The 12,895-nt window shown below is 39.6% G+C and overlaps 1 protein-coding gene across 1 annotated transcript in view; it reads right to left on the reverse strand.

Moving 5' to 3' along the window:
* SMIM14 (small integral membrane protein 14) overlaps positions 1 to 12,895 on the reverse strand; it is a 68,147-nt gene that overhangs the window by 32,624 nt on the left and 22,628 nt on the right. Inside the window, exon 2 of the mRNA XM_055434185.2 lies at positions 6,395 to 6,504. Within this exon, the coding sequence (XP_055290160.1) occupies positions 6,395 to 6,469 (75 nt within the window). The 5' untranslated portion in view covers positions 6,470 to 6,504. The remainder of the gene's footprint in view (positions 1 to 6,394; positions 6,505 to 12,895) is intronic.

A 12,895-nucleotide genomic window follows, 5' to 3' on the forward strand; every position in this document is an offset into this window, starting at 1 on the left:
TGGCTTCTCTTGTTGAGCAGCATAGGCTCTAAATCACCTGGGCATCAGAAGTTGCGGCACATGGGAACTTAGTTCCCCTGCCAAGGATCAAACCCATGTCCCCAGCATTGGCAGGTGGATTCTTAACCCACTGGGCCACCAGGGAACTCCCCATTATGACTTCTCATATTAGAAGGATCTATTTCCTCTCCTCTTCTAATGGAGCTGTATCTGAGACCACATTGTAGTACTTTTGTTTTCTTCAACTCTTTGCTTGTTTTTCTGTTCATATTCATTAATGAAGGACTAGGCTAGGTGAGCAGTTAGGGTATACGAACAGTGTCCCTTATCAAGGAAGCATGCAGGCAGCCTGCATGTACTGTAGCACACCAGGCTCCTCTATCCATGGGATTCTCCAGGCAAGAATATTGGAGTGGGTTGCCATTTCCTACTCCAGGGACCCAGGCAGGCAGCCTAGAGAACCTCTTAATGCTCCAAGTAGGGAAGGCTTCATTTTAAGGCTTACTAGTGCATTCCATCGGAGAAGGCAATGGCAAGCCACTCCAGTACTCTTGCCTGGAAAATCCCATGGACGGAGGAGCCTGGTAGGCTGCAGTCCATGGGGTCGCTACAAGTCAGACGTGACTGAGCGACTTCACTTTCACTTTTCACTTTCACACATTGGAGAAGGAAATGGCAACCTACTCCAGTGTTCTTGCCTGGAGAATCCCAGGGACAGGGGAGCCTGGTGGGCTGCCGTCTATGGGGTCGCACAGAGCCGGACACGACTGAAGTGACTTAGCAGCAGCAGCAGTGCATTCCATTCTTGGACCAGGCATCCTTTTTTTCCTTCCTATTTCACATCCACTATAGAGGTTGAAGTTACCCTGGCTTCTGTCTTGGTCCTTAATACCCAACTAGCAGCCCTCCCATGAATATCTTCCACTTTCCTTTAAAAAGCAGTAATCCAGGTTTCTGCCTGGTAGCACTTTATATTCCATAGAGGGGGAATGACACACAACATAATTAGTTCTCCACAAGTCACACTTTCTTTTTGTATTCATGAACTTGTAAGGATTTTGTTCTTTGTTTTAATTTTTACTAGTTATGCATGTAAACAACATAAACTGTTCTGTCAGTTTATTCTCCAAAAGAGCATTTCCTCACCGCTTCCTATTTCCCCCTCCACAGAGGCATACCACTTTCAACTTTTAGCTGATTATTTTAGCATTTACCTCCATGTCTTTCTTTTTTTTCTTGGCCATGCCATGTGACTTGTGTGATCCTAATTCCCCAACCAGGGATCAAACCTGAGCCCAGCAGTGAAAGAAACAATACATGAGGCAAAATTTTTGAAGACCCTATTTGATTGACAGTTTGGTTGGATACAGAATGATGGATTGGTAATAATTTCGCTTCAGAATTTAAAGTCACTGTGTTGCTGCCTTCCAGTTTTGCGGTTGAAAAGTCTAAAGTCATTTAGACTCTTGATCCTTTGGATGTGACCTGTGTTTTTCAGGAATGGAGCCTGGTAGAACAAAGTGAGCAAAGAGGAACCAGTGGGGTAATGGGGGACAGATTACACAGGGCCACATAAATTTTGTGGGGTTTTTGTTTTTTTTTTCGGTTGTGCAGCCTGGAGAATCCCAGGGACAAGGGAGCCTGGTGGGCTTCCATCTACGGGGTCACACAGAGTCGGACACGACTGAAGTGACTTAGCAGCAGCAGCATGACATGCAGGGTCTTAGTCCCCCAAGCAAACGATCAAACTTGTGCCACCTGCAGCGGGGGGTGCAGAGTTCTTACCACTGGTCCACCAGGGAAGTCCCTAGTTTTTTTTCCTACTACAAACGTCTGAAGGGGGAGCTACTGCATAACTGTGAGTAAAGGAGGTATATTCCCTACCAGAAATAAATCATTTCCGCTGCTGTAGTGAGACTACAGTTGAAGAGAAGGAGATGACAAGAGGACAGAAGCAAGGAGACTGACAAGAAGGCAAATTTCAATTATTCTGGCAAAAATGACAGTGGAGGTTAGGGTGTTGCACTGGAAGTGTGAGAAAGGGATGGATTCTGGATATATACTTTTAAGGTTGATCCAAAGGGACTTTGTTTCTGCATTAGCCATTGGGTTGAAAGAACAGAGTAAAAGATGATGCAGACACTGTTGCCTGAGCAGCCAGAATAATGGTGTGAATGGAGAAGACAGGGAATTGCCTGGCAGTCCTATGGTTAGGACTCAGTGCTTTCACTGCTGGGGCCCAGGTTCAATCCCTGGTCAGGGAACTAAAATGTTGCATGGTGCGGTCAAAGAAAAGAGAGAAGACAGAAGTATAAGGTTGGGGGTAAGAAAAGTCTAGTTATGCACACATCAAGTATAAAATGTCTACTATTTGCCCAAATAGAGATGGTGTATCAACAGCGAAATATACAAAAGTCTGAAATCCAGGAGCAGCAGCTTTTTGGCTGGGTCAGTTTTAAAAGCATGGGCTCCTTTTGGTATTTACATTCCCTTTGATCCTATTCATTTTCCATGCCAATCTCTTCAATGTGAGCCACATAATACTTTTTTAATATGTCCTTTTTCTGCTTAAATCAGTTAGAACGTCTATTACTTACAATGAAGAACTTACAACTGATATAATCACTAAATCAGGAAAATAAAATAGTTTTAAATTGTGATATGGAAAGGAACTAATGGTAAAATTTTAACTGCTCCTAAACTGAATATATTCCTTGGCAAAGCCCACCTATTTCCACAGAATAGGCCAAACAAAACTGCAACTCATTAGCCACATATAGCTAATGAGCTAACCATAACCAATCATTAAAATCCTCAAGTTTCAAGTTTTTACTTGCTATTACCATTTTAAATTCTCAGGAATTGGTAATACTCTAACCTGCAAGAAAATCCAATTTTATTATACATGAAATTGAAAATAACAAAAGTTCCAAATTAGGACTTGAAATTAATGAGATGTTACTTTATTACAAAGATGAATTAAATGTCCAGTTTTTTAAAAAATAAGAATCTCTGACTTGTCATCACACTATAACACAGTATTATTATACCTGTGAGTTTCCTGAGCGTGCAGACATCTACATTCTGGTAGCTATAACTAATATAGAAAAATTATATTAAAAGCAGATAAGCTGCTTTTAAAATATAGGCTGTAGAGTTAAGAGTTCTACAAGGTAATAAGACAATGCTGTTGCTGCTGCTGCTAAGTCGTTTCAGTCATGTCCGACTCTGTGCGACCCCATAGACGGAAGCCCACCAGGCTCCCCCGTCCCTGGGATCCTTCAGGCAAGAACAATGGAGTGGGTTGCCATTTCCTTCTCCAATGCATGAAAGTGAAAAGTGAAAGTGAAGGCGCTCAGTCGTGTCCGACTCTTTGCGACCCCGTGGACTGCAGCCTACCAGGCTCCTCCGTCCATGGGATTTTCCAGGTAAGAGTACTGGAGTGGGGTGCCATTGCCTTCTCCGAATAAGACCATAGGTACTGTGAAAAAAGGATCCTGTGAAGTAGAAGATAACACAGGCATGAGAGGTAGAAAAGAAGCCTAATGTATTACAAAAGGAATACTGATAACATTTAAATGAAAATGTTGATAGCTTTCATTAGATACCCTTTTTCTGATTATAAGATTTATTATCACAGAAAATACAGGAAACTATAAAAGAGAAGTCTCACCATATGTTCTACAATCCAGAGGTTGCCAATTTTAACATTTTGATGTATTCTCTTCTAGTCTTTCTTCTTATGTACACATATATATGAGGTATGTGTGCACACAAAAGCAAGATCGTACTAAATATCATTTGTGTATCTTTTTTTTTCATTTCATATAACACACATTATTTCCCTTGTGTTTTTAAATATTTTTCAAATACAACTATTGCAAACAAGATTTTATCATATAATTTCCATGATATAGTCACTGCTCTACTAGTTGACATTTAGGTTGCTTATAACTTTTGATTACTATAAGTAGTATTATTCAGAAATATTTGAATTTCTGAATTTAGAGACCATATTTCTAAAGACGCTCCTTTAGAAAAAATGTTTAGAAAGTACTTAAATACCAACAACAACTGAGTGACTGAACTGAACCAAATACCAACAAAGAGTAGTTATGACCCCAAAATGCTGCTTGATTCTGAATTTAAATGAAAGAATACAAATGAAATAAAAGTTAAAAACCACAATTCAACATCTATCAAACTATCAGCATGTAATACACAAGCGGATCATTCATCAGTAATTTACAGTGATGTGAAAATATCTAGCACACACTAAGAGATGTGGACTTTTAAAAATCTGTAAAATCTGAAATCTATTTTATCACAAAATTACTACTTCAAACTAAGACTGCTATAAATAATGTACCATCAAACATGAAATAATATGCTCATTATAAAAAAAGCTAAACATGGCTTCCTTGACAATCTACTAAAGAGAATAGACGTGTACAGGGAATCCTAAAAAGCAGGGCTTAGTTTTAGCTAACTCTTTAAAAGCAGCAAAGCTAATAAAATAAAGTACGTTGAAAATAAAATGTATTATACTAAAAAATAAAAAGAGGTAGTAATGCTTATTAAAAAGTAATGTCCTGAGAAATTTTACTACAAATAGATTACAAGTCTATCTTTTGTTCCTAACATCACAGTGATTCGAAAAAAATCTGCCTTATATTTGATTGAATTAAGACATTAAAACTATCAGCTTAAACTTTATCAATAAACAGGAGAAATTTATTTACTAATTTATTTTGCTGGGCCACAGAGCTTGTAGGATTTTAGTTACCAGACCAGAGAATGAACCCTGGCCTGCTGCAGTGGAAGCGTGGAGTCCTAACCACTGGACTGCCAGGGAATTCCCAGACAGTATTTTTTATCTTCTCTCCTCAGACTGGCGCTTCCCATGTGGCGCTAGCAGTAAAGAACACGCCTATCAATGTAGGAGACAGAAGAGACTCTGGTTCAATCCCAGAGTCAGGAAGACCTCCTGGAGGAGAGCTCAGCAACCCACTCCAGTATTCTTGTCTAGAGAATCCCACGGACAGAAGAGGAGCCTGGTGGGCTACGGTCCATAGGGTCACAAAGAGTCGGACATGACTGAAGGGACTATTCAGATTCATCTATTTTTATGTCAAGTTGTCAGAGAGATGATACTGCCGCATTTCTATACTCAAAAAAGTCTGATTTAATTTTTAAGTTGCTAGTTCATCTCTACCCTCTTAAGGCATTTTTAAGGGCCATAAGTCCTAGTATAGGCTAACTCTCAAAGGAGTATCATTCATAATCAATGCACTGATTACATACACACTGAGTGGGCAGGAAACTTGCTTAATTAACTACCAACAATTCAAGTATTTCAGCAAATGTTTGAACCAGCCTTTATTAACTGGCCTATAATAATACACCCCTGTATAAGACTATTCTAAATGAACAAAATATTATAATCAATAACATAATAATAACATACAGCTGACGTCTGAATGAGGAGGTTAGAGATGCCAATGCTCCATACAGCTGAAAATCCACATCTAACTTGTAGTCGGCCCTCTGTACTGCAATTCCTCTAAACAAGCAGTCCTGTATCCTCAGATTCAACCAACTGCGGGTCATGCAGTACTGTACATAGTATTTACTACTGAAAAAAATCTGCACATAAACGGACCCTCAGTGTTCAAACCCGTTCAAGGGTTTGTTGTTCAAGGGTCAATTTTATTTTGTTAATAATAGTGAAGTCTTTCGTTTCATACATAAAAAGTATAAAGTATAATACATAAACAATGTATATATATATATATAATATATGTAAAAATTATATGATAAACAGCCTTGTGTTTAACATTATAGACTAGGAAAGTCTTTAAAAACCTACAATTGAAATCTCACTATACTCCAACAGAACCTATCAAAAACCTGTTCAGAAATCTGCCTCTATCAAATAATTGCTTTGGATTGGAAAATGATCTATATAGAAATCTTTATTGTCATGCCATTTTTTAGAGTAGGATTTGAACTATATCATAAGAGGATGTGTGATTTCATAACAGTTTATCAGGTAAACGAGCTCTGTATAACCAAAAACTATATGCATTAATACAGAAAAGTCTACATAAATGTTTTTTTACCACTCACAATGGTGAATTCCACCACCATAAATCTACTATAAATGAAGACAGCAATCTGTTTTTATCTCTAGTAAAAGAAATGCTCGGAAAAACAAAAAAAGAAATGCTGGCAAGCACTGTAACCATTATGACTTAAACGACTGTGGAATTTTCATTATGAAGTAATTTTTAGTGCCCATCGGATGAAAATTTTCCAATAACCAACATTCTCCCAAAAACAAGACAGAGGGGGTACAGTTCAGTTCTGAATAGGACTGTCCTGTTCATCTCACCAGATTGATCAGCCTTCTCATCGCATGTTCATGAGAGCAAACACATTCACAGGGATCGAATCCACCTTCTGCCATGATTACCCAGCTTGATTTAACTTGACTGTTTAAATCTAGGAGGAAGGAAAAAATATCATAAGACTACTATTCAGAGTTACTCTTTCTCTTGAGCTATGAAGAATTCACACTCTGTATAGATTCATAATAGTTCTCTTTATAGTTCAAATTTATTGACATATCTATGAATTACTAATTTTAAATGAATTATGAATCTATACAAATGACTGGCTACCACTTTATCACCAGACTGATTTTCTATAAATGCAAAAGTCTTCATACACTCTACTGGTCCCACCTGTGGAGATGATGCTACTAGAGCCCTATTCTACTTAATCACCTAATCCTTTAACTTTGTTAGCCTCAGCACTGCTACGGACTGAATGTTTGTGCCAACCACTGCCCCCCACAGACTCTTATGTTGATACCAAGGTGATGGTATCTAGAGGAAGGATGGCTGGATGGCACCTCAACTCCATGGACATGAGTTTGAGTGAACTCCAGGAGATAGTGAAGGGCAGGGAAGCCTGGCATGCTGCAGTCCATGGGGTCACAGAGAGTTGGACATGACTGAGCAACTAAACCACCACCACTACCTTTGAGAGGTAATAAGGTTATCATAGATAGCATATTAAAAAGCAGAGACATTACTTTGCCAACCAAGGTCCGTCTAGTCAAGGCTATGGTTTTCCCCGTGGTCATGTATGGATGTGAGAGTTGGACTGTGAAGAAAGCTGATCGCCGAAGAACTGACGCTTTTGAACTGTGGTGCTGGAGAAGACTCTTGAGAGTCCCGTGGACTGCAAGGAGATCCAACCAGTCCATTCTAAAGGAGATCAATCCTGGGTGTTCATTGGAAGGACTGATGCTAAAGCTGAAACTCCAATACTTTGGCCACCTCATGTGACGAGCTGACTCACTGGAAAAGAGTCTGATGCTATGAGGGACTGGGGGTAGGAGGAGACGGGGACGACAGAGAATGAGATGGCTGGATGGCATCACCGACTCGATGGACATGAGTTTGAGTGTACTCCGGGAGTTGGTGATGGACAGGGAGGCCTGGCGTGCTGTGATTCATGGGGTCGCAAAGAGTCGGACATGACTGAGCGACTGAACTGAACTGAACTGAAGGTTATCAGAGTAGAGCCCATATAAACAGGATTAGTGCTCTTAAAGAGACATGATATCTCTTCTTTTGATATGTGAAGATACAGCAGGAAGGCATCCATATACACAAGGAGGAAGAGATTCCTCACCAAACACCTTAGTCACAGGCCTCTCAAAATCCAGAACTGTGAGAAATAAATGTTGTTTAAGCCATTCAGTTTGTGCTGTTTTACTAAAGCAGCCTGCTGCTGTTGCTGCTGAGTCACTTCAGTCGTGGCCGACTCTGTGTGACCCCATAAATGGAAGCCCACCAGGCTCCCCCTTCCCTGGGATTCTCCAGGCAAGAACACTGGAGTGGGTTGCCATTTCCTTCTCCAATGTGTGAAAGTGAAAAGTGAAAATGAGGTCAGTCAGTCGCGTCTGACCTTTAGCGACCCCACAGACTGCAGCCTACCAGGCTCCTCCATCCATGGGATTTTCTAGGCAAGAGTACTGGAGTGGCTTGCCATTGCCTTCTCCGACTAAAGCAGCCTAAGCTATGTCAAATGGAGAAGAAAATGGCAACTCATTCCAGTATTCCTGCCAGGATAATCTCATGGACAGAGAAGCCTAGCAGGCTACAGTCCATGGGGTCGCAAAGATTTGGAAATGACTTAGCAACTGAACAACAACAGTAAAGTTACGTCCACTTTGCAGTCTTCATCCTACCAGGAAAGTCCTCAGAAAGAAAAAATAGATGAGTTATCTAAAATGATATCACTGTCAGGGGGAGCGGGGCAGGAGAGGCATGAATTAACAAGACAATAGCCAGGAAGTGGCTGGGAAGATTTTGAAAAATAAGAGTAACAAGTGAGGAGATTTGTCCAAGATGGCAGGGTAGAAGCACATCCCTCTTCTCATGAGAGCACTGAAATCACAACTCACTATTGAACAGCCATCGACAGGAAAACACTGGAACCCGCCAAAAAAAAGATACCTGACATTCAAAGACAAAGGAGAAGCCACAATGAGATGGCAGGAGGGGCACAATCATGATAAAAATCAAATCCTAAAACTGCCAGGCAGGTGACGGGCAAACTGGAGAACAATTACGCCATTGATGTTCTCCCATTGTAATGAAGGTTCTGAGCCCCCACATCACGATTCGCATCCTGGGGGGGTCTGGCAACAGGACAAGGAATGCTCAGAGAATCTGACTTTGAAGGTCTGCTGGATTTGATTATAGAACTTACACAGGATGGGGAAAGCAGAGACTCCCTCATGGAGGGCACATGAAGTCTTGTGGATAGCAGAACCCAGAGGAAAGAAGCAGTGACCACAGAGGAGACTGAACCAAGCCTATCTGCTAGTGTTGGCAGGTCTCCTGCAGAGGCAAGGGGTGGCTGTGGCTCACTGCCAGGAACAAGAGCAATGACAGCAGCAGTTTGGGGAAGCACACCTGGGTGGAATCCCTCTCAGAGGCAACCAACAGCCCCACCATACAGCCTGTAAGCTCCAGTGCTGGGTCACCTCAGGTCAAACAATGATCAGGGAGGGAACACAGCTCCACCCATCAGCAGACAAACGGATTCAAGTTTTATTAAACTTGCCCCCCCAACTAGAGCAAGACCCAGTTCTACCCACCACCAGTCCCTCCCATCAGGAAGCTTGTACAAGCTTTTAGATAGCCTCATCCACCAGAAAGCAGACAGAAGAAGCAAGAAGAACTACAACCCTGCAGTCTGCAGAACAAACCCCCAAATCTCAGAAAGTCAGACAGGCAGAAAAGGCAGAGGATTATGTCCCAGATTAAGGAACATGATAAAACCCCCGAAATTCAACTAAACTAAGTGGAGACAGGCAACCTTTCAGAAAAAGAATTCAGAGTAATGATAATGAACACAATCCAGGATCTTGGAAAATGAATGGGGGCAAACTCTATGAAGATACAAGAAATGTTTAACTAAGACCTGGAAGAACTAAACAGCAGCACATCAAATCACTGGGGGAAAAATAAATGATCCCATAAACAGTGTTGGGGAAAGTTGACTCCTTACCCTCATTCCTAAAACAAAACAAATTTTAGATGCAGGAGCAATTTAACTTTTTAAAGTGAGGCCACACACACAAATAGTCAACCAGAGCAATGGATCAGAACAGAACGTTGACAAACTGACCTACGATTTTACCAAAATTTTGAACGTAATAAAGATGGCACTTTATTTTTAGAATATTTATAAAAGTTTTTCTTAGAAATATTTACTCTATCTAGACACATATGCATTACTTGAATTTATTTTTTATAACAACTTCACTGAGATAAATCACATATTATACAGTTCAGGCACTGAAAATGTACTATTCAATATTTAGTATATTCTCAGAACTGTGCAATCATTGCCACAATTTTAAAACACTTCATAACTCTAAAACAAAACCTTTACCCGTTAGCAGTCACTCTTCACTTTCTTCTCTTCCTCCAAGTACTAGATAATCACTAACTGGCTTTCTGTCCCCATGAATTTGCCTATTATGAACAATTCATGTAAATGGAATCATACACTATATGGTCCTTTGTTATTTGAATTCTTTAACCAAAAATTACTTTTTATGGACAAGCAAATTAAAGACAAGCCCATAAAGAATCTATCTGCAATGCAGAAGATTCAGGTTCGATCCGATCCCTGGGTCAGGAAGATCCCCTGGAGGAGGAAATGGTAACCAACTGCAGTATTCTTGCCTGGGAGATCCCATGACAGGCTACAGTTCATGAGCTTGCAAAGAGTCAGACATGATTGAGCAACTAACACTTTCACTTTTCATTCTAAAAACCAAACTTCAAAGGACTACTGTGTTGTTGGAAAAGATCCTTGAAAGTCCCTTGGACTGCAAGGAGATCAAACTAGTCAATCCTAAAGGAAATTAATCCTGAATATTCATTGGAAGGACTGATGCTGCAGTTGAAGCTTCAATAGTTTGACCACCTGATGCGAAAAGATAACTCATTAGAAAAGACCCTGATGCTGGGAAAGACTGAAGGTAGGAGGAGAAGGGGATGACAGAGGACGAGATGGCTGGATGGCATAACTGACTCAATGGGCATGAGTTTAAGCAAGCTTCAGGAGATGGTGAAGGACAGGGAAGTCCGACATGCTGCAGTCTCTGGAGTTGCAAAAAGCTGGACGTGACTGAGCAACTGAACAACAACTGTGTCATACATATGGCATAGTGGTGGTAATCCAAAATATAGTTTTCTATGAGAGATTACACATCCAAAAGTTTGATTTTGTATATATTGTCACAGAGAAAAGTCTCCTAGTTTACTGTCTGAGCTTTCTTAGTAAAAATCAGCCAAAATCTTCAGCTGTTTCTTAAAAGGTACCATTTTAAACCATGGACTATTCAGAAATGGTAAAATAGTTGTCTATTTCTTTAAATTAAAGTATGATGCATACATAAAGGACTAGAAGAAAATACATCAAATTTAATGAGTGATCAGTTCTGGAGAGAAGAATATAATTTAGAGGACAGACATTCATTTTGTTAATTTTTAAACATTTCTTATAATGACTACGTACATATATATGAAAACTTTAAAAATATAGAAAAATTAAATTTAAAAAGTCATAATATATAACCACATGCAGGTCACTGGGATGAATGTAGAAGAACATAATTCTAGGAAACCATAAAGGATCAATGATATTGACAGTTAAAGTGATATTCATTACTATAAGCCAAAAATACACTGTAAACTAAAGACAAAGAACTTTAAAAAAAACACCTTCAACACGTATCAGGGTTAATTTCCTTAATTTACACATAGTTCTGAAAAATCAGTATGAAAATGGCAATCTAACAGATAAAAGGAGCAAAGAGCATGTTCTGATGGAAAACAGAGTCAATAAGCAACTACAAAATGGAAGAAGTGCAAATCTAAACATCACTTTTACCAGAAAATTGGAAATTTTACATAGATGACTTAGATATCCATATCCAAATAAACATGAAAAATTTTTGTATAAGGATGTCCACTGCAATGTTTTTTATAAGAGCAAAAAATATTAATTTGAAGTGTTTATCCATGTAGCTCTAATTAAATAAACAATACTATGAGTACATGAAGTCCTATACAGCTGTTGAAAAGAATGAGTCAATTTTCTATGTGATGATTTGGGGAAACATCCAAGATACACTGAGGTGAAATCAACCTCTTTGCATAACAGTCAGGGGAAAACTACTTCCCATCTAGTATCTTCTTGCCTGAGCTAAGGGAAGTGGGTTTGGGGAGGGGAAGTGGAGTTCAAGGCAACCTAAGCTGGACAGTCTTACTCTCCAGAAGGTAGGAAATATCAAATACAAACTCTGACTACTTCAGTTTTGTCTGAGGTCACTCTGTGTCCATATGTTCTTTTAATTGATAAGCTTTCGATGTAGAGAAAACCCTAAAAATAAACACAATTTACCCTTATGTGTAGATAAAGTTCACCCTTGAAAGTCTGCTCCTCAACTGTTAAAGGGCTCGGATTGTGCTAGGTGTGGACACACGCAAATGTCCACAAATACGGGTGTTCCTCCTGCCCTCTCAGTGCCTTGCCAGGCCAATACAATGTTGGTTGAAATTAAAAGATATAATCATAATTTTTTAATAAAATTCAAATACTAAAATGTCCAATGTCGATCCAGTTCTATAGTCCTGTAACACAGAAATACTCTAAGAAGTTACTAGCAAACTGACTTTTATAAAATGAAGGGAGATTTGTTTTCTAGCACCTATAAAAATTACAAAACAGCTATTTTTAGGTCTCTTTAATCCATCTGATTTACAAAATTAGACTCCACTACTACCCACGCCTCCAGACAAAAACACAGCTTGGGGGCAGAAGCCTGTTTTAGTCATCACTCTGTCTCTAAACACCTCCCTCTTGGCTTAAGCCATAGCAATGAACAAGCATTTTTAAATTTTGGACAATGGTTATTTTCTCTGTATCTATATATGCCAGGAACATGTAAATCAACTAGAATTTAAAAGTATCTGCTGGTCTTAATTAGCCTCCAGTAAAATAAGAAAATGCATTTACAAATAGGACATTCCTCAATAGTGCTACGCTTCTGTGGAAATTTCTATATGTAAACTTGAGCTGTTTTATGTACTATTTTCAGTTAAGAGTTTCCACTTTAAAATTACTTTTAAATGGAGTGGAAACAGTTATCTTTTGGCTAGGACCTCAGAACAAGCACCAATGCACATCAGCAGCTGAGTACCAGAGCAAAGTGAAGTCGCTCAGTTGTGTCCGACTCTCTATGACCCCATGGACCATAGCCCACCAGGATCCTCTGCCCATGGGATTTTCCAGGCGT

Source organism: Moschus berezovskii, chromosome 5, assembly GCF_049115385.1.
Source record: "Moschus berezovskii isolate FMDL1 chromosome 5, NW_MosBer_1.0, whole genome shotgun sequence".
Classification (NCBI taxonomy): domain Eukaryota; kingdom Metazoa; phylum Chordata; class Mammalia; order Artiodactyla; family Moschidae; genus Moschus; species Moschus berezovskii.